This window comes from Hesperophylax consimilis, chromosome 5 (genome assembly GCF_061612785.1).
Source record: "Hesperophylax consimilis isolate HC1 chromosome 5, BYU_Hcon_1.0, whole genome shotgun sequence".
NCBI classification, from domain to species: domain Eukaryota; kingdom Metazoa; phylum Arthropoda; class Insecta; order Trichoptera; family Limnephilidae; genus Hesperophylax; species Hesperophylax consimilis.
In genome coordinates, this window is record NC_142840.1 from 10,780,466 (window position 1) to 10,807,332 (window position 26,867).

The 26,867-nt window shown below is 32.8% G+C and overlaps 1 protein-coding gene across 1 annotated transcript; it reads left to right on the forward strand.

Moving 5' to 3' along the window:
• The first annotated feature begins 82 nt into the window (after positions 1–82).
• On the forward strand, positions 83–18,029 carry Tmlh (Trimethyllysine hydroxylase). The gene is made up of 8 exons (XM_089631992.1): positions 83–173; positions 1,103–1,205; positions 2,200–2,315; positions 3,121–3,341; positions 11,308–11,483; positions 12,794–13,018; positions 14,058–14,191; positions 17,446–18,029. Exons 1-8 carry the CDS (start codon positions 152–154, stop codon positions 17,577–17,579), a joined length of 1,131 nt encoding a protein of 376 aa, XP_089488118.1. The 5' UTR covers positions 83–151; the 3' UTR covers positions 17,580–18,029.
• The last annotated feature ends 8,838 nt before the right edge of the window (positions 18,030–26,867 follow it).

Here is a 26,867-nt window from a genome sequence, read left to right on the forward strand (position 1 = left end):
AAACTTCTAATGGGACAAGTTAAGCGTGAATTATTTGCAGCGGCGAATGTGTTATGATAACTTTTGTCTGATAAGAACAACTGTCGTATTGAGAAGATGATCTGCTCAGCTTCTTATAAGAAGCTAGTTAGTGTCTATTTGCTGTTCCATCATGGCTTACATAAATGGAAGTCGTAAGTAAATATTAAGTTTATAATTATTAAATTTATATTATAGATTTTCGGTTCATGTGCAGTGATTGTTTTGTTTTGAAATAGTTTGCTTTATTAAGTTTTGGAAATCAGTACCTATTCTTCTAAATTAAAAAAAATAACTGTACCCAGTACCTACCCACACAGATGTGAAAACAAATATATTTTTTAAAATGTGTATAGATTATTAATTATCTTCCAGTTGTTCATTACCAGAATATATCCGAAATATAAATAACATTAAAGATTTTAAACTTGATGTTAAAAAACACACTGAAAATTAGCATATATATAAAAAAATAACGAACAAATGACACATTTACATGCACACAAGCCTAGCTTAATTGTGGTGATTCATAAAATAAGATAAATTAAGTAAATAAAAGTTGAAATGATTTATATATTTTCTGTGAATAATGTAACATTTTTTTACTATAAATATTTATAAAAGATAATCATCGTATGAAGTCTATGATCGTGTTTAATTAAAACCTTAATAAGCATTTAAAGTTTCTGAGTTTATTATAGAATTCCGGTTGAGTTTTACTGTTCGCGTGTATATTAAATAAATCTAGTTTAATTTTACTGTCACTTATTTAAGTTTGATTTAATTTTCGAACATTCAAATAATTCAAGTTTTTTCATTTTATCATGCTTCCCACAATTTTAACTAAAAATAAAGTTTTTAAAATTGCAAAACAATCTAAATAATAATAATAAAAAACTTTTGGTTATACGTATTTGCAGCATTCGTTATACCCATGTGAAATCCTGTTAATACAGCAATATAACACACTTTTATAAAGATTTATTTTTTGACTTCATTCCCTGTGCCCTGCCACAGCAATTTTCATAATTCGATAATTTACATCTCACCGAACCTTTACCATGTTTTTTTGGTATCTTTTCAGAGTCCATTGAGTTCGCAGAAGTAGAAGGGAAATCTGTAAATATAAAATTGAGTGGAAATAAATCGATTAAGTACAGCTTCGCTTGGCTTCGAGATAATTGCAGGTCAGTGAAATCTCTTTTGAATTTTGTAATCCAACTTTACTACCACAAAATTGGTCCACAACTTTACCACCATATGTAAACAGAATTGGTCCACAACTTTACTACCATATGTAAATAAAATTGGTCCATAACTTTACTACCATATGTCTACAAAATTGGTCCTCAACTTTTACCATATGATCAAAGAATTAATTTAGAAATGGAAACAATATAATCATAAGAACGCTTGCTTTTATGGTTATTAATTAATTTTATTATTTACTATCATCATGGATCGCTGCACTTTTAAATTATGTTATAGAAGAAAATAAATCGATTTTTTATTTACAAAACACATCTCGCAAACAAAAATTAATTATTTCTGTATTACAATGAAAGTTTTTCTGATTGCAAATAAGGTCAAGAAATACTTATCATTTGTTTACTTTTCTGGTTGTAGGTATTGTTTACAAACTATATTATAAACTGTGTCAGATTGGATTTGCATTCAAGCTGTGATCACACTCTGATCATATTACCATTTAATGAAATATATTTATTTAAATCTTTGTTTAAACCACTAATTAATAATACAAAAATATGTTAACATGTTTCAAAACCAAAGGTTTCTTCACCAGGATACTAACTAACTAATTAACCATCACGCCGTTTCCTTGCAGGGGTAGGCAGAGTGGACGGATCGCCAAACAACTCGGTCTTGGCACACACTTCTTGCCTCATTCACATTCATACGTCGTCTCATATATACTCTTCTATTATTCTGACTCTTGACATGGCCCGACTCGAGTATCCGATTCTCTTGATCGTGCCATGTCTTCCTCGGGCGTCCCCGACTTCTGCTACCATTCGCATTTGCATCATATATCCTCCTTACACTCCTTTCTTTGCTCATTCGCTCTACATGCCCAAACCATCTAAGCGTTACCAGGATACAAAGTATAAATATTTTAAACTTGTTTGAAAACTTACTAAATAGCAATTTTTTTATTTTCAGATGCAGAGATTGCTACAATTATTCAACATTTCAAAGAAATAAACATATTTTGGATATTCCAGAAGATGGTTTTCCTGAAGAGTTAACTACAGCAAGGGATATTTTATCAATTAAATGTAAGCTTTTCCATTCCTTAAAACCCTTGGTTCACATTGCTTATTAATAGTTTTCAAAGAATATAATACTGGTTTTCCAATAAGAGGTGTTATTTTGATATTCAATCGTAAAAGATCAATGGTTTCGTTGCTTGTGTGGCACGTAGCGCCGTCTTGTTGAAAATAAACGTTGTCCAAATCAATACCATCCAATTCCGGCCATAAAAAATCATTAATCATCTCTCAATAGCGCAATCCATTCACCGTAACTGTTGCTCCAGCCTAATTTTCAAAAAGTAAGGTCCAATGACTCCGCCGGACCATAAACCGCACCAAACAGTCACACGTTGAGGATAAAGAGGCTTTTCAACAATAACTCTTGGGTTTCCGAGCCCCAGATACGACAATTTTGCTTGTTGACGAAGCCACCGAGGTGAAAATGGGCCTCATCACTCAAGATGATTTGTATTTGATTCACTCAAGTGAATTTTAATAATTTCAATGCGTTGTTGAAGCGTGTATCGTTCCATTTTGGCGTAGTTTCTACTTGTCAAATGTCAAAAAATGACAGCTTCAAACGTAACATCTACCGAAAGATTGACCGAATTTTAATTTGAATGGTGAAAACGCATCAGTCTAAGGACATTTACATTTGAATAGTAATATATTTTATTTTACCTATAAGCATGTTTCATAAATATCCTATTTGTATATCAAATAAATAAATAAAAAAAAACAGAAATTTAAATTATAATAAAAACAAAATAAGTACCTACCTACGAAAATGTTTTTTTTTTAAATTTCTTATAAGTATTAATATTTTCAGGGGATGATCAGCACGTATCGGAATATTCAGCCAAATTCCTGTGGGAATATTGGCCTGGTAATTGGAAGAAGAAGAGCGTGATCCAGAGGAAGCTGTGGACGGGTAAAGCAGTGGCCAGTAAAGTTGCCCACGTCAACAGAGATGATTTCTTGAAATCTACTGAAACTCTTAAGACATTTCTCAAGTCGCTGATAGAATATGGGTGCGCTTTCGTTGATAATGTGAGTGTCTACTATGTATTATAACAAATTAATTGTTTTTTATCACTCCGAACTCCTGCTCTACCTCCGAGTCATGCCAGATATTGAAATGCTGTGTATTTATCGCTTCTTTTTTAACTACATATTTTCACATGCCTGACATCTATTGACAAAACTATGAAACATTTTGTTACTAGATAAAACTTCTGCGTGATTTTTTCTACGTTTCGTGCTAGCAGAGAAACAGTGGATGGTTTTGGATTAAAACTTCGCTAATATCAGGTTGTTCAATCTGTGGAAAGTAGTTTACTTTTTTGGATATGTTTTTGTACCATTTTTTAAAAATAATTACTAGTTAAAAAATAGTAATAGCATAAGTTTAATTATTTTTTTAGTTTTTACTCCATCATAACCATTGTTGACAGACGGATATTTAATACAATAACACAATCAGGACCGTATTTAGAACATGTAGTTAGTCCCCGAGGCTGATCCTGTGCTGGGCGGGCTACCAGGGGATATGAGGGGTGATCCATACATAACCCCCAGTAAAACGGAGAATCCGTCCCCCCAGATTGTTTTGAAAATTAAAAAAATCTAATTGCAGAGCAATTTCCTAACTGAAAAACAGACTCAGGACGGGTTGTTTCACAAAATTTGAACAATTCATCAAATTTCAAATTTTATTTTCACGATCTGTCAAGATTCTATTCAAGTTCTGTTTTTATAACAAGTATTGGCCAGTTGTTACTAACTAAAGTACCAACAGAACTTGAATAGAACTTTCACAAAACTTGTAAATAAACTTTGAAATTAGATGAATTTTTCAAACTCTGTGAAACAAACGTCCTTAGAGTTTATTATAAAATGAAAATGTTGTGAAAATGAATGAAAAAAAAAAACTTTACCGTGTTTAGTGGTTAATGAAATTAATGACGAAAATAATTGAAAATTATAGAGGTTTTTATCAATATTTATTAATATTGCTGTGAACTTGAACAACTATATTTAAAACACACACTTGTGATTCATGTATATGTTTCCAAATAAGCAAAAGTCAGTGTTGGGAACGGAAAAGCACCGTCGCACCGCGGAATGCAATAGGAGTGGAAAGTTCGGATATGCCGACTTACCTTTTTATATTCTTCCACGGTTTTCTATCCTTTGCGCTGGTTCATATACAAATCACTAAATTTCACCACAATGCGCGAGCTCACGATGGCTTTTAAGTTTCGACACGGTCGATAAATGGGGCTCCGTAATCAAACGTTGTTGATAGGACGATTTTTTCAACTCGATTAAAGTTCAACTAAGTCGGCATAGGAAAGGTAGGAATTGGGTCGTTGGGCAACAATAATTTCATAAAGGAGATCAAAAGGAAAGGTGTAGGTAACACGATGCAAGGTGCCAACAGTCAGTATTTTATTGTTAAAATAATGAATTTGAATGCATTGAAATTAGCGATGAGTTGTTCGTGATTGAGCCGCACAATTGAGGTAGTTCTTTTTGATAATTACTCTCGGTAAATTTAATGCTTAATCTTTGTTTATTTATAGATATTTGAGAAAATAGCGTCATTAAAATTATTCAAATATGAATTGTTATTAATTAACGACGTCTGTTAGTAAGTGTAAATCTGGACTGGAAAAATAGTTCTAAGTCCAGATTTACACTTACTAACAACCCAGTATCTTATTTTTCTCATGGTAAGAAACCGCGCACTGGCACCAAGAGTCGTATGATCATTCTTACGCTTACACTGGGGAAGAAGTACCTACCGGTGGAGCCAGGGCCGGTCCTATGCGGTCACAGTAAAAGCAGACCGCTCCATAATACCTAACACCTAACAGTCCGAACAAAACGCCCTTAAGATTATTTTTCATAACAGCGCTAAACAAAAATATAAATCATCTGAATATTATTGATCATAGTGATCACCTCTACCTAGGGGTCTACTGATTTTGAAAAGTGGTGCCAAAATTTTAATCGCGCCAGGCGCCGTTTGGCTCAGGGCCGGTCATGGGTGGAGCCATACCTCATTCTCATACGATCTGAGCTCACGGCTCCGGTTCAATTGAGCCGTCGTTCAGTTGAGGCGACTCATTGAGCCGTACGAAATTATTGAGCTGGTAAAATTAGTCTTGACCCATCGCTAATTGAAATACATTGATAAGACATTGCAGTGATTACATCATGTTACTAGTCTCGGAAATAGCTTAATGGCTAATTGGTTTTCGCGTACACTTTGTAACTTGTGAAGCTATTTATAATTATTATATTAATTTATTATTAATAACAATTTTTCTGTGCGGATCCCTTTATAGTGTGGACAGCCTTGATAGCCAGGGCCAAATATGGCCAAGTTGAACACAGTTACATGCAAATTAACTTTTTTTGTAAACTGTTTTTTATCTATTTGAATTACGATTTTTTTTTTTGATCGAATGAATGAATTAATGAATGGATGAATGAATGAATAAATGATATAATTAATGAATGCATTAATGAATTGATTAATTAATTAATGGATTGATGAATTATTGAATTGATGAATGAATTCCTGAATCAATAAATTGATGAAAAAAAAAAATATAATTAATCCATGAATTAATGAATGAACACGTGGAAAATAATCCAATTAAAAGGTGATAGTTAAAAGCGAATATTTTATAAGGACGGCGGAACACGTGTGGACATTGTCACATTCTGTCATGATGTTTATTAGGAAAAAACACGTGCTCTATTTTTAACTAACTATTTTTTTCATGAAATTGACACGCTATCACTTTTTCGGCAGGATCATTTTTCTCCGTCTATGATTCTGTCCTAAACATTGACAGAAGAAGGAGGTAACGCAGCAATAAAAAATAAATAAAATCCCAAATGTAAGGGAAAATTGAGCTTATTATTTCTGGTTTAACTTCATGCACACAACATACTTCTACAGGTTTATCTCTTCTGTGTTTTAATAATATCTGGCTGAAGGTACACGGGTTCAATTTCCTCCGCTCCCTTTAGTCCTATAATTGCATCTGCGTTAAACTCCATTAATCAGCAGATCCGACAGTTAGCGGCGTGTAAAATTGTATTATTATTTCCGTGGAATACATCACACACACACACACACACACAATGGATGTAATACATATATTAATACTTTACATTACATTTGAATATTTATTTATACGCCTGACTTTTACATAAAAGTGATACACGATACAGTTTACATAGAAGTATATCTGTATTATATAGCGTACTAGTGGGCCGGGCAGACGTTGTCCTGCCACAGACCACCTTCTAAGTAGGGAATATAAAAATTTATGGTTGTACGTATTTTTGGATGAAAATTATTTTTGATCTTGACAACAGCGCCACCTATCGGGTCCAAAATCCTATCCTATATTTCAAGCTAGATCAAACCATACACATTCAAAAAATTCCATTGAAATCGTTTGGGCGGTACGAACACAGTGATATGTAATTTTCATATATTAAGATAATAACAGTATGTAGATGTAATCCATAAAGTAGGTAAAAAATAGATCTATGAAACTATGAATACAAAAAGTAAAATAAAATAATATATTACCACAATTTATTGGTAGGTTAAAAGCAGTATTAAAAACGTGGTCAGTATCTGAGAAAATTTTATTTCATGATTGTGTTTTGTTCACATTTTAATAATTTAAAATAATATAAGTGGATGATAATCTTAGTATCGCCCTGGTGTAGGACCACAATTCAGAAATGAAACTTGAAACATTGCTTGAAATGGCTTTAGCCGTGTTTGGTGACCAGATTTGAATAGCCAGGTACTTTCCCAACTTACTCTTCCCCATCTCCTTTCCCTTCCTACTACCTTCAACGTCACAACATACCCCGATTCCCCAATATAGTCTCATAGTGCCATAGTCTCACTGGCTCTAGACGGCTTGGGGCAGTTGGGACTCTTGTGCGATATTCACATTAAAAAATAATTCTATTTAAGATTCATATTACGTTTAAATACAGGATTATATGCGATAAACTCAAATTAAGCTATGTTAAATATAAACAAACAAAGTTATAAAAAGTGATGAAATGACAATTGAAAAGGTGTGATGAATTGTCATTTTGAGAAGTTATCATGGAACCCAAAAAACAACAAAACGAAAAATTGAGTCCAATTATCTCGCTTACAAAGCGTTAAAAATACGATTTGAAATTTCCTTAAAATTGTCTGTGGAATTTCTAAACACAGTTTGTATATAGTGTAAAAATATTTGGTTGCTCCCTTGTATTTTCTAAGATGCTATTTCGGAGATGAATTTTAGGAATCATTAATTTCAAAACCATACGCGTTTTCTTCCCCCGATGGAAACCAGTCTTCCAGAAGTTGTGATCGTTGTAACAGATTTGACCATACATTAATTTTTCCACTAAACGGCGGCGTGCTAAACGTTTTGTTCTTTATTCTTTCATTTTTTACCCTTTTCCGAGTTATATAAGGAAGGAAAAATGGCATCAACCCAATTCTGCTATCAGCGTTAAAAAAACAATAAAAATATCAATTTGTAAAACGTAGTTTAGTTTTTAAATGTAATTATTGGTAGATACTTAATCAGCCAACCCAGAGTCGTAAACAGTTTCTTTTACCCTCTCGTAAATTGATTATAGTCAGATATGACTTCTCTACTTTAGTCCTGGCTTTGTCCCCTTCAGGATCTTGTTACGTATTTCTTTTTCGCTACTTCTTGTCTACTCACGCAGTTAAATCTCAGCCACGCTCCCCGGTCACACTTCTTATATCTACAATCTATGAGAGAACTCAGCTAATTGTATGAATATAACCTTTTGGTTTCAATATGCGTATTTAGGAAAGTTTGTAGTAATATTGTATAACCCACGGCACTCAAAAACGACTATTTCAAATTCCTTGTCAACAATACCGCCTTTAAGCAACTAAAACTATTCAATCACCCTCTATTTTGCTTAAGATTGATTGTCTAAGGTTATTAAACAATGCCCACCTAGTAAATATTAATCTATTATTATCGCCCTAATTCCATTTCTAATACTTACGCCATATGTGCCAAAGAAATTATAAGTTGAACCATCAAACTTCTGGCATAATATAATTATGTTTTGGGGTATAATTTTATCTGTGTTAACAAACCATACATCAAGTTCGAGTCAGGAGGGACTCCACCCACACGAAATTGAGAGGGATGTGGATAGAAAGGGAGTAACCCAAGCTATCCATAAATTTCGGTAAATAACCCACGGGTTTGCAAGACTTGACTACTTAATACAATGGAAAACGTGAATTTTTGCTCTCAAAGAAATTCAGAAATATTCCGCTGATGTTAAATGGGATCAAAGGACATCGAAAGTAAAAGGAGCCAGTCTTTGAATTGTAACTAGTTCAAGTTTTCTGCGAGGGCTACTGAGTGGCTAAAAGATAAATTTATTGTATTTGAAGTGTGCAAAATTTCAATAAAATGCTAAAGGTTACGGTCTAATATAAATGTGGCAAAGATATTTAAATTATCTATCGAAGGATGTGTCCTTTTTGAATGCTGAAGGAGGATCTCTTGTATGTATTACTAATATGATAATTATTCTAATACAAGATCAGTAGCCTTAAAGACGGCCTGCGTTATATGATTCGTAGAAAATATATCTGCAGAGGCTTTTGGGAGAAAACAGATAATGTCAAAATCAATATAAAATACCCATGCTATATTTGTCTTCCTGAACAAGCTTTTAACAAACATTATTACTGATTCTACAAGGAGAATACTTGCTGATATAAAATATTGTTAATTTATTAAAAATCTCTTCAAATTATTCGCAATTTTGTTAAAAACCGGACTACAGGCCATTAACGAATGAATTGATAGGTTTCATGTTAATTCTTTAGTAAATAAGGAATGTTTTAATGCGACGTCCGACGGACGTGTTCATATAAATCAATATATTTTCGCATTTCGTCATTATATATATTAACGGGTACATGAATACGTGGTCTAAGATATTAGGAAAGTACTAAAATTTTACTAGGAAACTGCCTGCTGTCCCAATCTTAACAGGATTTTAGTAAATCAGCAATTCTGATTTAATTATAATCCTTTCTACATAGTTTCCTTTTTTATACATATATTCTACCGGCATCTGTTTTTTCTCATAAGCATAATCCGGGTCTCTTCAAGACCAAATAAATACCTTCCGAGAGCCTGTACCTTAACCCGCCTCACAACGCTGCCCATCCGGGTGTTCAGATAGGGGCGCTCTTGTGAGGTGTAACACAAAATTTAAAAAAAATCCCCTATCTTCTCCTACTCCTCTTTTACCAATTGAAAATTGATATTTTATTTTATTTTTCAAAGATTTTTTAATGTGAATACCCAATTGTTCCTCATTCTCCGGTGCCAGTGGGACTATGTCATCCCTAAATGGGGTGAGAATGAAGGGGAGGTGGGGGGGGGGAGATAAAGTGGATTAGAAAGTGTTCAAACTGTATATTTATCTAAACTAGCATGTGTATTTATATAATTCATTGCTATTGTTTTGACAATATTACAATTACAAAATATATTTTTATTAATGCAGTTTAGAATGGAGTTCAGTTATACGGCAATACTAAAATTAGAATTGCTGTATAACCATATTATGAATACGAACCAAATTCATTATTAGAAAATGAATTTTATAAAATATATTATTATAAAACTATACTAACAGACCGAACGATTAGTCATAATAGACCCGATATAGTTTGACAAAATAAAAAAAATAACTTATATCATTGATATCGCTATTCCAAATTCCTGTAATATTCAAAAAACAGTTCCTGAAAAAATAATACGATTTAGGAAATGAGATTAAAAGAATTTGGCATTTTCAGACTATAAAATTGTTACCATTTGTTATTTCGGCTACTGGCATTATACCTAGCTCTCTCATTCAAAATTTAGGTGAATTAGATCTATCAAAAAAATTATATATAAAGATGCAAAAGTCGGTAATTTTAAATACATGTAGGATTACGAAAGATTTTTTAAATATTTATATTGAGCGATCAATAGGATTTATAGGTCCAATTAGAAGTTCTACCGAGCCGAACCCTCTGATTTGAAAATATCTGGAGTCGGTAAATTATTTTCCCATTTGATATCTGGTGATTTGACGTGTTGTTCTTATATTTTTTTTTGTATTTATTATACTTATATAATGCACTTGCATAAAGTGGACTGACTAGATGATCATTTGTGGAAGAGTTTAGTTTTTCCCGTGGGGAAGATTTAACCCAGACATAAAGACGGAAAACAAAATAAAAATAATAACAACCTAAGACAGTGAAAGGCACGCTGATATTCAATATGAGCGTCTACAAATTTGCGATGATCAATTGAATCAACGGATGATCAATTGAATGGTCATAGGGCCGGTATTCAAGATTTTTTAAGCTCGGCTTAAGAGATATTGATTTGTCTAGTCTTTAGTCGATCTTGGGAAGGAATCTTGAGAACCCAATCCAACACAATCCTGAATACTGAAAAACCGGCCGTTAATGAACTGATTTACCGGCTTACAAGCTACTTGCAGTGACTTAGCGGGTATAGAATCCCATCGTATGAAAATAATATATACAGTTTTCGCTTTTCCCGAGACTTGAGAACTTTTAGAGAGATCTGAGTATTTGTCCTTAACATTGAAATTAACGACTCTACCAGCAATTCCTGTTCTATTTAAATTAGGAATAATCCTTAACCCTCAAATTAACGACTCTTTCGTTAGCAGCGATTCCAATTCCCTCAGAGGAGAGACAAAAATCGTTAGTCATTTTAAGGTTAAGAAAAATTCCTTATCATTAAGTAGAATTGCAATCAACCCCTCTGTTTGCCTCTGCGAAATGCCTCTACGCTTACCGGTCTTTTGTTATGATGAATACTAAAACAAGTTTTGATTATATCAACTATTTTCAAAGATTTGTTTTGTGTTTCAGGTAGCACCCAACATAGAAGATACGGAGCTGGTGATCAAGCGGGTGGCACCCGTCCAGCGGACCCTGTTTGGAGACATGTGGACCTTTACCTCAGACAACAACAGAGCGGACACTGCTTATACCACCATCCCCCTGGCGGCGCACAACGATAGTACATACTTGACGGAGACTACTGGGTAACCTTTTCTTACTTGACACAATAGCTACGGGATTCCCAAACTGTGATATGTTGTGAAGTTAAAGACAGCGGAGAGGGGAAGGGGAAGTTCCTGGCTATTCAGATTTGGTTACTAAACACAGATAATCCGTATTTCAAAAATGAATTAAAAAATATATATTTTACGTGAACACCATATAAGTGGATATATTATGGGGGTGAATGGGGTGGGTGGAAAAGAAGATTGGAAAGAAAAACGGTTCGGAAGTTTCTATATATTCAGATTTGGACACTAAACACAGCTGATGAGATCAAGGAATATTTCAATTTAGGATGGTGGTATTTCAGCAGGGCGATTTTAGTAGGCAACGTCAGAGGCTTAAAAATGTAGATTTAACGAATACAAATAAAAAATTATTGCTATTCTTTCAATTGTTCAGTAAGAAAAATGATTTCGAGTAGTTCGTATTAAAACTTGAAACTCGTAGTTGGATGGAAACAACGAGAATTCTGTTAGTTTGTATCAACACAATTTTGTATGCATACCTGTTAGCCATATTCGCGCTGAACAAAGGAGAATTTCATAATAATTTTATATTTTATTATGTTTGCAATACCACGCTGAAAATGTATTACAGGAAAGGCGAAATAATCTCAAAAACTCGTAGCGTAAACTCCAATTGAATGCTGAAATTTCTTCCGTCAGGAATATTATTTTATATACGAAAGCAGTGAGAGCCTCTCGTTTCAACGATTCTACTAGCTACAAGTGAGCAAGGAAATTGTTTATTGTAAGAAAAGAGTTCAGATTACGAAGAGATGAAAATTGTCTAGGTGTGTTTTTTTAACATTATTTAACGCTAAAATTCATCTCTAATTGTAGAATTTTAATTCCACCACTGCCTTCTCCGTGTATTTTATTTGCATTGTTCTTTTGTAAACATTCCCATGCCCATTTAACAAAGATTCAAATCGGGGGTACTATATTAGGGAGGAAATTGTATTTTTTGGTTTGTTGGCAATTTACGAACACAGTAGTATTTAAACATTATTACATCAAAAAGACTTTGATGGGTAGTACCTAATGAATTAGTATGTTTCTTTATTAGTAGCTATTGAATATACCAATGGACTAAGGTTTGTTCCTTGGGGAGCACTCAAAATATTGTGATTTTTGTGAAAATTGTAAAACACACAGTATTTTTTTTTTAAATTTGCAATGACTCTTTCATTACGACAGAAATTAATTCAGCATTTAATGTGTGAGGACCCCAACACTTTAAACTATAAAATTAATCATACCTGAATTTAAATCAACTCCTTTTTTAGTTTGCAGGTACTGCACTGTATGGAGCATGAAGGCACCGGAGGAGATAGTCTTTTCGTGGATGGATTCCATGTGGCCGATGAACTCAGAAGGACAGATCCCACCACCTTCAAGACCCTGACAACCGTTTTGCAGCCGGCGGAATACCTGGAGGAGGGATGGCATCAAACTCACGTTGCCCCAGTCATCAGCTTGAACCCTATCAATCAAGAGTTGGAGCAAATAAGGTACGTTAATATAGCACGCCTGTGTCTTATTAAGCATTGCTGCAACCCGTCGAAGTTCATAATTGTAAAAAAACAGTTAGATTAAGAATTGCATAACTAGTCGATGTAAAAAAGTGGTGGTGTGATACACATAGGTACAAATTTTGTAATCTTTTCAATTTGTATTACGTACGTCTAAAACTGCGTAGTATTGTACGAATTGAAACAAAGTAACACATTATCGTCATTTATTTATGGGGTATAATTACTCCTCTTTTGGCTAACTTTTCGTACAGCGTTACGTTAACGGTTCGGTTTCAGGGCATATGCTGGACATGAATACATATGACAATGGACACCGTAGCGCTGTCCTAAACGTCTGCTAAATAATGAGGCATAATTCCACAAAGATAAACCACGATAATACTTTTGGCTCAGAAATTCTCGAATCACAATATTTAACAAGTTAGTACCAGGATTGCAAAGGTTTACTGTAGTTGAAATTTACATAAATGTCAGAAAAAAAATGATTGTGTGATTAGATTATTTTACGCCGACTGAAATACTGGCACGTGCATAATTTGAAAGATTGATTGATTAATATTTACAAAAAATTATGCACGTGCATAATTTGAAAGATTGATTAGTAAATACTTCTAGAAATAATGAGTATGGAAATAAAGAGTAGATAAAGACAAATATATATAATAAAATATATACAGCGGAAAAATAAGAAAATAGATAATTTTTTCACTATTTATTGTTCATAAAGTTAAGGTGATCATCCTACACCGACTCAAAATGAGGCGAATGTGTGTGGTTGAATGAAACAACCATGAAATGTGTTGTTGGGTATGTGTAGAGTTCTTAAGTTCCTTTGCCCACAGAATTGTCTACAAAGGACGTATCTAAAAGCTCTTTCCCAGACGGAACCGTCTTAAGTAAAGTACTTTAACTCGGAAACGTCGTTTACAGCTGTTGGGCAACGCAATTTCAGATTAGATTGAAATTGGGTTGTAAATTGAGACGAGCCCTTGCATTAACTGGGGATTTGTTTCAGATTTAACATCTACGACCGCAGTCCACATTGCGTATCCCCTGGAGAAGATGATGCGGAGATGTACGCGGCCCTGAGGAAAATATCCAAAATGTTTGAATCCCCTGACAGGCAGTGGTGGTTTAAATTAAACCCAGGTAATCAAGAAAAAAAATACATAAAAATGATTGTTGTTTGTTTGTTTGTGCCGTACGCGTTCATGTTCCATTTATTTTCAAAGCTTGTTCTTTTTAGTGCCAGCAGTGTTTAGAGGGGGATTTGAATGGTAGAAAAAGTAGGAGGTAGGAGAGTAGAATAAGATCGAGAAAACATTATCATTAAATCATTATCTCGGCACTGGAATGAGATACGGAGTCGCAATAAAGTCAACATAACGCAGTTTTTTAACAATAATAATGTGGGTTTCGTGATACTACGTGAAGTAAAAGGTAGAAAAAGTATGAGATGCCCGAGTAAGACATGAATCAAATAATTATTTGCGATAAAATGAGGTGAAGTGCAAGGAGAACGTATTACTTGGAAGTGAATGATTTAAGAGGTCGAGGACGTCCGAGGCAGACATGGAACGATGAAGTGAAACAAACACTTATTTCAATACAATAATAATATTTCCAGGTATGATTTGGGATTTTCAAAAAAGTATTAAAGTGATTAGTTTTGGGGGTATTATACCTCCTTCTTTAGCCAACGTTTTGGACATTCGACATTCGAGGATCCCACCACTTACCCGCCCCGGTATAGGTAACTTATGGTTACCCCTTCAGGGCACTAGCATGGACTCTAATTTTTTTTTCATGAACGACTCTACATTTAAAGAACGAAGCTAAACCTCGAATGTCCCCGCATACGTTGTTAGCAAGCAGTATGCAAGTGCTTGGTTATGTACAGGTTAGTATAGTGTTAGTAAATGCTTACCTTTTGATTAGTGGATATAGGGATGAAGAATAAAACACATAGGAGGACACTAGGTCCGCCAAAACCAGTTTTGTGTACATAATGCACTTGAAAGGAAAAGTCAGAACATTATATTTAAAATGGTATGAACTAAGGTACATCTGAAGAGGAGCTAAGAACTTCCCTCTCGGCAGTCCAGAGTTGGGTGAGAACGTTTTGGACAGCACTTCAGTGTCCATCATCAGGGCAGATGTGTAATTTATACATCTGCCCTGATGATGGATACTGCAATTCTGTCCGAAACGTTGGCCAAAGAAGGAGGTAGCGCAACACGGCATAATACCCCAAAAACAAATCACTATAATAATATTTCCACCTTAAAAATGTACCCAATTGTATATTTCCGTACTCTACAATTCACAACCTCAAAACTTTACCCAGAACCCTTTATTAGTCCCCGAGCAATGCTGGATACATGTCAGCTAGTACTTTATAAAACCTACAAAAAATACACTGGAAATATAGAATGGGAGAGAAAAAACTGAAGATTTCCAATTCTAAGTCGCTTCTACGTAAATGCATAATATGTATACATTGCTCTAGTCAGAAAATAATGTTATGATTTGAATTTATTAAGCAAGAGACGTATTACGTTATCCAGAATTTGATAAAGGACAAAGGATGACCTTATTTTGACTTCTACCCTTCATTTCGCATTTAGAGTAACGAATCATCGAATAACTATTTTGGTGGAAGGGAGCCATTTTGTGGTTTAAGATATTGTTGAAATTAAATAAAGAATGATAACTTTTTATAAAACCACAAAATTTATTTAATTTATAACTACAGGTTTAGCTTAACACGTAAGCAATATAAACGTAACCTTACTCGACCTAAGCTTATCATAAAATATTCCAAACATCTTACTCAAATGAAGGATTAATAATTATCGGCTTGATTACGATATATAAGTATAATACTTAAATTTCGAATTATTTTTAATACAATATATACGACTAACATATTCATTATATGTAAAATCTTACTCAATAATTGCAAATTCACTTTATGGTGTCATTTTAATTTAAATAACATAAATAGCTTTGTATACACTTTGTATTCAAAAAGGATTGACATGTTTTAAAACCAATGGCTTACATTTATCAGGATGTACGTTTATAATGACGAATAAATCAGTGGTTTTGAATCTTGTCGATCCTAATTAAATAGTGATGTATACAAAGTTATTTCATTTACTATATTCGATGGTCTGCGACACCAATCGTGTTTGATTTAGAGCTAGTACCTTTGTTCGCAATGGATAAAGATAAAACTCTCCCGAGGATAACATTCGAAAAGATATAAGAAATTTTATATTTAATACCATATTATTTAAACTATATTTTGATGTATGTGAAACGGTAAGTTTTTGGTCTGTGTATATGTCTTCCATCCATCGTGAAGCACCTAGACTAACTGGGGACTTAACTTAAATCCTTTACAGCAAGAATACAAATTTGCACTTTTTGAATGTTAAAAAAATCTAAAGAAAACGTTGGATGTAACTCCAAATCCATAGTGGAAGAAACTATAAAGAAATAAACACGAAAAATCATTCAGTTTGGACTTAATGCTTTAATACAGAATATATAATATTTTTGACGTTTTTGTTTATTATATATGATGAATTGTATTATTGATATTTGGTTTCATTAATATTAATTAGTCTATTATCAATAAACAAAATATATTATCTTACAGTCCTATCTTAGATATGTACCCTCCCCCCGTCATTTCTATCTCCTCTCCCTACTCTTCACCAATCCCTAGCCAAGCCTCCACCCCCACTTCAACACTTAATAATAAATGTAAACCCATTATTTTTTAATATTATGTTGGTATATATTTTGCCGTAAGGAAGGAACGGTTGTTCTGAAACCGGTCGGCTTTGATATACAAAATATAGTGGTTCAAACAGTTTGTCTAATTTACTAAGAATATGTTAACTTTCATAATTAAAAATACTAATTTCGTCGCAAGTGTCTGTAACTCTGGTTCAGATGTTAAGTGTCATTTTATAAATTGGAACTTTTTTGGGTGAAAATTTAAGATAAGCGAAAAATTAGGTGCCTACCTAATATGCAATATTTTGTCTTTTTAAAAAAACCTAATGATTTTCACTGGCCTGTGCCAGTATTTTGATAAAATCGTTTTTAAATTCAATCTTTTATTTTTTTTTATGTCTTTTACCTAATCTTATGAGGATTTTAATTTAAAAATGTTACATAAATATACTGCAATATAAGTTTTGAAATTGGTAGGGAAATTCACAGTTTGATAATTAAGTGGTTGTAAATTTTAAAATTGCAAAATTAATCACATTACTTAGTACCTACCGACGACTACTGATAACCATTCTGATAAAATATTGCATGAAGAAAAATGTTTTTTTTTCCACGTGTATATTTAATCCGATAACGTATCAATTTGCTTACAGGGCGCGTGGCATTCTTCGATAATTGGCGTTTGCTCCACGGAAGGGACGGATTCACAGGAAGGCGAGTGGTCGGCGGCTCATACGTCGGCAGAGGAGACTGGCTAAGTGCCGCCCGCGTACACGGACTGATATAACTCCAGATAAAGAGGTTATGGAATATCTTCAGCAAACAAGTCGCTGACTATACGGAAGGGAATATTTTCATGAACTTTGAAATTAGAATTTATCGGCGACACTCTGATAGGTGTAACATCTTTGGAACTTTCTAATAACCCCATTCTATACGTACACAGCCAATGTCGAGAATCTCCATACCTGAGGAAATATTTTTTTACACATTTAGAATTTTGAATTACAAGTAAATAATTGTGAATTGAAATTTGTAAACTTTAATATGCCAAAATTAAATAAAACTCTATTTGTTTATATTTATTTCCTTGCTTTGTGTTATTGTACATGTATATTATGGAGTATTCCTTATTTTATATTATAATTTTTTTGGTGAATACATTAAATTTATAGAAAATATTCTTCTAGGAAAAAAAATGTATGGGATTTTTTTTTTTTTTTAAATTTTTCTTTTTTACTTCTTCCATCTTGTAGAATCAACTCTCGAAGTTTGCCCCCTTTACCCTCGAACATCCTGTATATACTTAATCAACCTTTTTTTAATAGTAAATTTAATGAAATAAAATAATGACAAGATTAAAACATTATGAAAATAAACACACAAAAAATATTAACGATATTCATGTGCATGAAAACAAAACATCCCACAGAGGCATCGCCAGTTATTTTTTAAGAACAGTTGAAATTTGCTCATACGCATATTGTATTATTTAAATAAACATTAATGCATTATGTATGATTTGAGATTTTCACGGAAAAAAGTATTGTAGTGATTTATTTTTGGGGTATTATGCCGTGTTAAGCTACCTCCTTCTTTAGCCAACGTTTCGGATAGCATTACATCATCTCAGGCATCTACCATACTGGTGAACACTGTAATGCTGTCCAAAACGTTAGCCAAAGAAGGAAGTAGCCCAACACGACAAAAATAAATCAATTTAATAAATTGAAATATAAATTTTGTAAAGAAAAAAGCATGTCTCTGCGCTAGCCTGATCTGCACAGAGGAATCTCAAGCACATATTTTTGTGAATAAATATTAAAAGTAAAAAGCAGAGAACCTGAAAATATATTTTTTGGTTTGATTTACCTATATTTCTGACGTTTTTCTTATTTTTCTTTTGGTTGTAATTTATAATACTTTATTAATTAATGACTTAAATGATTTTGTATAATTGAGCTAGAATTCCCTCACCAAACACAAGACTTTTATCATGAAGAGTGACTATATTTACTCTAAAATTAATATTAAAATTATATTAACCCTAAAAAATACTAATAATAAATAATAAAAAAAGCTTGAATGTTTGCAAATGGGTGGGAAATCGATTGTGTTTATATGCACTCTTAAAGACATGCAGATGGTACGAGTAAAGAACGTCAATATTTGTAAGAAAATGGTCGAGTTAAAACAGGACATCGTTACGCTCAATCATTTAAAATTATTGTTACCTTCCAGAGAGGATGGAGGCATGTCTAAGAAGATAAATATACAGCATTCGAGTGTAAGAATATTTAAAATTTTATTTTGTTTTCGCATTAAACATAGTGGGAAACCAGTAACATTCTGATCTACTTATTGTCAGAATATGCATACCATTTCAAATACAACATTGGGGGAAGGGTTTTTATTACAATTTATACATGGATGTCAAAATAATAGAATCCTACCCGTATAATTATACCTTTTATAATAGCTTAACGCTCGTTTTTATTCGGTTTTCTAATTGAGTCCAAAATTACAAGGTGGGTGTACAAAAAGCTACGAAAGAGAAAGTACTAAAACAGTGTGCAATATAGCTGTGAATGAGGAATACTTGGAGCAGGTGGATGAATTTGTGTATTTAGGAAGCATGTTTACGAGAGATGGGAAGGCTGACAGAGATATTGAAAGAAGAGTAAATGCAGGTAACTCCATTAATGGAGGACTGAAAGCAGTTGGCGCTAACAAAAAATTGTCCAAAGAAGCGAAGTTAGCAGTCCACAATGGAGTGCTGGTACCTACCCTGATATATGGAAGTGAGGCATGGAACTGGCAAAGAAAGGATGAAAGTAGATTGGATGCTGTTGAAATGAGATCCCTGAGGCGTATGTGTGGTAAAACCATGTATGATCGTGTGAGGAATGTGGATATCCGCAAAGAGTGCAAGGCTGATGTAAGCGTAATGAGTAAGATCAAGAAAGGGACGCTTAGATGGTTTGGGCATGTAGAGCGAATGAGCGAAGAAAGGAGTGTAAGGAGAATATACGATGCAAATGTGAATGGTAGCAGAAGTCGGGAACGCCCGAGGAAGACATGGCACGACCAAGTGAATCAGATACTTGAGTCGGGCCATGTCAAGAGTCAGAACAATAGAAGAGTATGTATGAGACGATGTATGAATGTGAATGAGGCAAGGAATGTGTGCCAAGACCGAGTTGTTTGGCGGTCCGTCCTCTCTGCCTAGCCCTGCGGGGAAACGGCGTGATGGTTAGTTAGTTAGTTAGACAATGATTAGGGTTTTTTTATTTTTCGTTAGGGTTTCGTTTAACAAATTATTGTTTAAAAATTTATTTATTTATTTACAATATTTAAGAAATTATACTCATAAATAGTGCAGAAAATGACTGTTTAAAACATATATATAAAAAAAATATATTGTTGAATTTGATCCACACAGTATGTAGGTACAAAAAATAAATATAAAAAATCCAAAATAATTTTTTTTTCAGCCGACAAAATACTGTTAACGTGCAAAATACTGTACTACTGTCAATTTAAATAGCTTTAACAAAATATTCCCCTACTTGATGCAAAAAACTTCAATAAGGTATGCTTATATAATGAAATTTATGTACTAAATATATATACTATATATATATTAAAAACTGTAACCATACTAATTGAATTAAAAACATTCCATATATAGTCTCTTAAATAGAGCTCATTGGCTACACCGTTCATTACATAACAAACAGAATATTCCATGTCAATTCTTGTAACAAAACACACATCACTTGAGATTTTTTTAGAAATTTCAACAATTTTTTTCTCCTTGGCTGTCGATTTTATCAATTATAATTAACTGAAAAATCAAAGAATTATTTGAAAATTACTGAAAACTTTAATTTCTTTTCAATTTTTTAATTAATGAATCTGTACCTCGTTGTGTTTCCAATGAAAGCATCAAGAGATCTTAACTAGGGAGAGAAAAGTCACTGGAAGCTGAAAAAAATGAGCTTGAGATGGCAGAAATTCATTGCAGAACGTTCCGAAAAAAAATCATATTCGAGTGTTCGAGAGTTTTTAGCGGGACGGCCAAAAAATATACAACTGGAATATTAATCTTTGAGAGGGGAATAGATGGTAAATTTTATGCGAAGGAAAAATGTTGTGACAAACATAAAAAAAATATTTTGACTTTATTTAAGGTACCTGAAATTTTAAAGCTACACAATTTATTAATTTATACACGCTCTGTATTATTGTAAGTCATCCATGTAGACGCAAACACTTCGGTAATTAGTATGGTTAGTTGTAATTGATTTACCAAAATCCACAGTGATTCAGTTGATTAGTGATAATGAATTGACTAATGTTGTTATTAATTACGCTTACCTTATGAGAGGATGTCATGATTGTATTTGGGCCTGATTGTAGATTCGCAGCTCTCGTGGGATCTCCACATAAATCAGACAAAGGAGAAAATTACCCCCATTACTAGTTTATTGTTTATTTATTTTCGGTTTATTATATAAATTTCAGTGATTAATTCATATATCTTTACTAACTTCAGTATACTGTGCCATGGTACCTTCACAAATATCCTTTGTCTGCCGTATTTAAGGCTTTGCCGTTAAGAAACTTATAGGTGACAGTGGTCCTAATCAACTCCTGAGCATGTCGTCCAAATCCGAACTCTCAGAAAGGTCCTTGGTCTTCCGTGAACCACTCATGTCAGGTACATCTATTCATTTTCCGGTATCCTTCCAATCACAATCCTTCTAAAACATCATAATATTTGGCTGATTTATATAGCGCCGTTTTCGTGAGAAATCACCTCAAGGACACATCCCACAAATTACTGAACAATCAACATACATCAAGCCACTTAACAATCAACACATCCAAAACCCTAACACTTCACATCGAATCTTACAAATTTATTACCTACACACTGTATAACTCTCAGATTGGTATAAAAACAGCCAACTTTATAAAAATTTCAAAGCAATGGCTTAAAAGGATATTTTTAATGCTAATAAAACGTAAAATATTTAATTATCTTACTAAGTTTTCTTTTGTTTTGTTTCCTTTTTACTCCTATTTTCCCCGCATTTGTATTTACTTTGGTCTATTTATTGTTATCAAGTTTAATTTGAAGAAGTCCATTTTAACTTTAAGTTTTTCCTTAATATATTCAATAATATAATTTATTAACAAACAAGTTCTGTTGTGTAATTATTATTGAAAGATGTTTCCTTCCCAAGATTATCAAACTCTACTATAAGGCGAAAATTATAAGTTAAGTAAGGTACTTAATTGTAAAGCGTTAGATTTTTACCATTGATTTCTTCCTAATGTCTTACTATTTTCGATTTAATCTCTCTACGTTTGTTTGTTTGTTTTCTCTTTTTTTATTTATTGGTAATAGATTTATTTTTGAAATTGTAGGATTACCTACATTTTTTCTATCGGCTACTTTAATGATTTTCTTCTACTAGTTTTACTGCTTTATTTAAATCTATAACAGAATACATGAAGCTTCCAATCTTCTTCTTTATTCGAACGCTCAATATACTAGCTTTGAGAAAATCATTTTTCAAGTACGAATTTAAGGCAGTTAGAAATATTTTAGGTTATATTGAAACAAAATATATATTATTAATTAATAGCTTAGAGATTAAAGTAAAACATGATATTAATCTAATATTTCCTTCTAGCAAAACAACTACGTCACGCAACAAATTACGACAACACTTTTGCCACAGAATGAACGACCTCCGCTGGTTTCGCGTACGTATTTAGAAGCTTGAAAAAAATTCTTTCATCAAGTTGGGTTGTTAAGTTCATCTCTAAATCATAAGATACGCAAGCCTGAAAGGCCGAAAAAATGAACAAATTACAACATAAGCGATGATGTTGTTCTCTGTTTTATTTTGTTGTGAACTTGCAGTTATATTGAGGCTTTCGAAGCGAGGCATCGGAATTCGATGGGGAGTTGAATTATCAAATTAATCTTAGGTGGAGTTACTTTTAGATTGAAGTTAAGTACGAGAAGGCTAATCTATTTTTTTATTATATATCGATTGTTCTTTTACCATCATTCGCCATCATATCCACCAATCATCTTTTCCAATATGCTTTCATTGACCTACACAGAATTACTCTTATTGTTGTTGTTATTGTCATTCCACCCATATAGTTTGGAGTCAGAGCGCCACCTGCTAGTAATGGTTGTAATTCCGACTATTTTCATTATTTTTTATAAAAAACCCCTCTTGATATATTGCCGGTATTTTATTGTAATCTTTATCTATATAGTTTTTTATCAGCCTCACAAAACAAATTTTGTTAGAAGGTTGGATTTGAAATTATATCTATTTGTTACATAATTGATTCAATACTTAAAGCACTTCATGCTAGCGGCTTCCAAAGAATTATGACTCCGTGATCAAGCAGAATCCGAGACATGACAGAAATTTTGATAAATTTTCTCTGAACTTTTTCTCTTGGGTCGAAGATGAGTCTCCGTTATTAAAATATAATCTGGTTGGCTGCAGTTTACAACCGTGACGCGTCTGTAAAGTTCGCCGATAAACTTTGAAAATCGTAATAACCAAAGGTACAATCATGTGAATTTTCTAAGTTTCCTCCAACTAAGGAAATTTTCATTTGCTTAATTGGAATGGCTCATAACGCTAAAACTTAATCGTTGAAGTCCCTATCAAATGTACTTTTCCAAGCGTCAGTTTTTAGTTATGAAAGTAACCGTTATTTTAATCCATGTTAGATTTAAAAATTAAAAATATTTGTAGTTATTTATAATTGGCAGTTTTTGCCACATCGTGTAATATTTTCATAATTACGATAATAATTAACGTTAATAGGTATTTGAGAATCTAGTTCAAGTGCCATGACCTTTGATTTTTTTTAAGAGTACTGATGTATTATATTTATTCGAGTAAAACGATAAGATTACTTATATAATAATGTCATCTGATAAAAGAAAGCACACTGCAACATGAATGGAGCGTGTAAGTATTTTTAACTCTGAGCGAAAAAATCATCAACATTATGTTTGTGAAGCAAATTCAATCATTGTGAATTATAAGAAAAAAAATATGTTAGGTATTTTTAAAATTAAAAAAAAATAATATGACAAACAGGTGTACAAAAATATAAGTACCAATAAAGCAATGTAACTAAATTTCAAAATATGGTATATTCTTATAAAATGTTTAGTTTACTTTTCTCCAATACCAGTTTTTGCACCAGTGCCCAATTGATTCTTTATTATTTTGTATATGACGATAACCTAACCTAACCTAATTCAATCATAGGATAATATTATTTTTCCTTTTAGATAATGCCTCAAAAAATCTCGCAAAATAGAGCCTTAGCTATATTTAATCACTTGAAATAAAAGTACAATACAGTAGCGTAAAATCGCACACATAAAATTAATAAAATTTATTTATACTCGCTGGGATTTGAACTTGCGGCATCTGGAATTGAAGCTGAGAATCGGCTACGGAGGCCATAGAAACGGGGAAAAAGCATTATTTATTTGCAAATTTTAAAACGGATATTACGAACAAATCTTTTGAAATTTTTTGTATTAGTAAAATATTGATTCTAAGCCCCCTCGTCAACGCGCTGACATTTCAAAAAGTTCATGACAATATAATCACAAAACATTTCCCGTAATGGATGCTGCAAATCAATCACTGCACCGTATCCACTGGTCTAATAACTAACTGAGAGATTTGTTCTGTTCAGAATTAAGTTATTGAAATCAAGTTGTAGTTAAGTAAGATTGAAACTGATGAAGATAACTTAAAACAATGACAATTCAAAACACCTTTAAAGGTGAAATAAAATCATTGAAAGCGTTGAAACGAAAAATTGGTTGAATAGTTAGCCATGTAACCTATTTAACCTAGTTTTTGTTTCATCGAGCGGTACCCCAGCAAGGGAGGGGTCCTGGGTTCAAGTCGTAGATGTGACCGTTTCTTTTTCTGTTTCAATTTTTCGTTTAGGAATCCCTAATATTGTCTTCAATAATTCAATATTACATTTTTAAGTTTTACTCAGTAAGTTATTCCAAAAATAAATAAATAAAATATATATAAAATTGTCAAACAACATGTTATTATTGAATTTAAGTCAAAACATACATTTATTATATATTAATCAATTTATATCAAATACCGTTATAGATTAACAAATTTGTAAATAAAAAACTAAGAGAATTTGCAATTACTAATTGTTATATCTGTCTTTACTTATGCAGATTTTGGGTGCTGGGAACTCTTTAAATTAGTAAAAGGTTCTTAATATAATTGCTTTTATTTAAGTTACAATAAAAGGTCTGGTTAAAATACACTGTTCGTTACCCGAGGGAAGGTAGTTCTCTGCGTCCCAGGAGCTTGCTCTCTGATAATATAATCTCGCAAGTACCTGTTACACCCTAGCGACATCTGACGGACTCTGGCGTAAGCTTTATGACTACCGCCATCTATCGATTAAGTATTCAACCTTATTACCATACATCACACTAAAGAAGATAAATATAAAATATTGTATAAAATGAAAAATATGATATTTAAAATGTAGTCATCTTGATTTAGTTTAGATTCTACATCCCATATCAATCGTAAATCTGTATCCTATACAGTTATGTCATATATATCTTTACCCCATTTAGTTAATCCGGAAGCTGTCACCGCCAGCCAATGGCTCATTTAATTCTTACAGTGAGTTTTAGGGGGAAAATATACGCCGTGATTCATGTAGATTTTTTTTAAACTCCGTATGATTTATTTGTGATGGGCCGATGTCAAAACCTTGGCTCGATACTGGACTTATTGGTATTGAAAGTTTTTGTCGATCGGGTGGCCTTGGTGTGAAGATTCACTCTTTTTTACAAACGCCGGAACATTTTCTGCTTATATTATTATCATTGTTGTGTGAAATGTGCGGAGTTAGCGGCAACCCGCAGGCTGAAGCCTCGGCGTCTTAGGGAATACGAAATAGTTGGTGAAGAGTCCGTTTGTTAATATTGTTATTTAAATAAACATTTAGAGTGAGTTATATAGAGAATATTAAAGTATGGGGAGCGGGATGTCCGATAGACATAATAAAAGTTACAGGTTTTTCATAATTTTTGTGGAATTTTTCTACCGAATGGGGCTCAATTAACGTTCGACTGAGCTTGAACTGCTCAGACTTCAAAGAAACAGAACGATTGAGGATGAGAGGCAAGAAACTGAGCGATAAGAGAGTGGTACGGGGATACTAAAGAATACACTGACAGATCAACAAAAGTCGTGAAGCGAACCGCAATAAAGATCAATTTCAAAAGGTGGATTGTTCAACTCTTGCATGGTGAGGACTGAAGAACAATGATCAAAGATGAATCAGTATTTATCTTTGTTCAATGAAATTCAATTTAAGAACGTAATCATTAGGTTCACCATCGTGAACCTTGATTCGTCACACAATATTATGTATCGTCTTATTTGATTTTCCTATAACTGAAGGTCTTAGGTCTTATAATATATTTACAGACACTCAGAATTTGAACATTATGGCTTTATTACGTGCTGAAACAATGGCTCCATTTAAAAAAAAAATGAACAAATTCAAAACAATTTAAACGGCAGTGTTAAAACATACAATGTAATACATTATTTTCTATAATAATAATGTTAGTTTAAAAGTTGGCAACATCTTGTGTGTGGCAACCCATTTGGATTTCGTTTCTTTTATCTATGCTCTGTACACTGCTGTCATCTTTCTTGTAATACGTACATCGTCAATAAAACCAGTTATTAAAAAGTGTTATATGTTTTAATTTAATAAACACAAAAGATTACAACAGGCAGTATATAATGATGTATGTATTGAAATGGTATTGTGTATTACAAATATTTGTTTTATTCTTTTTTCGATATCATTTTTTTATTTATTCCCTATTTTAATTTTGTATCTGAAAAGTTTTTCATTTTCCTCACTTTTTATATCGAGTGAAAGATTCTTGAATGCTTTTTTGCTCGTTATTTGTGTTGTCTTTGTCCAAAGCTTGTGT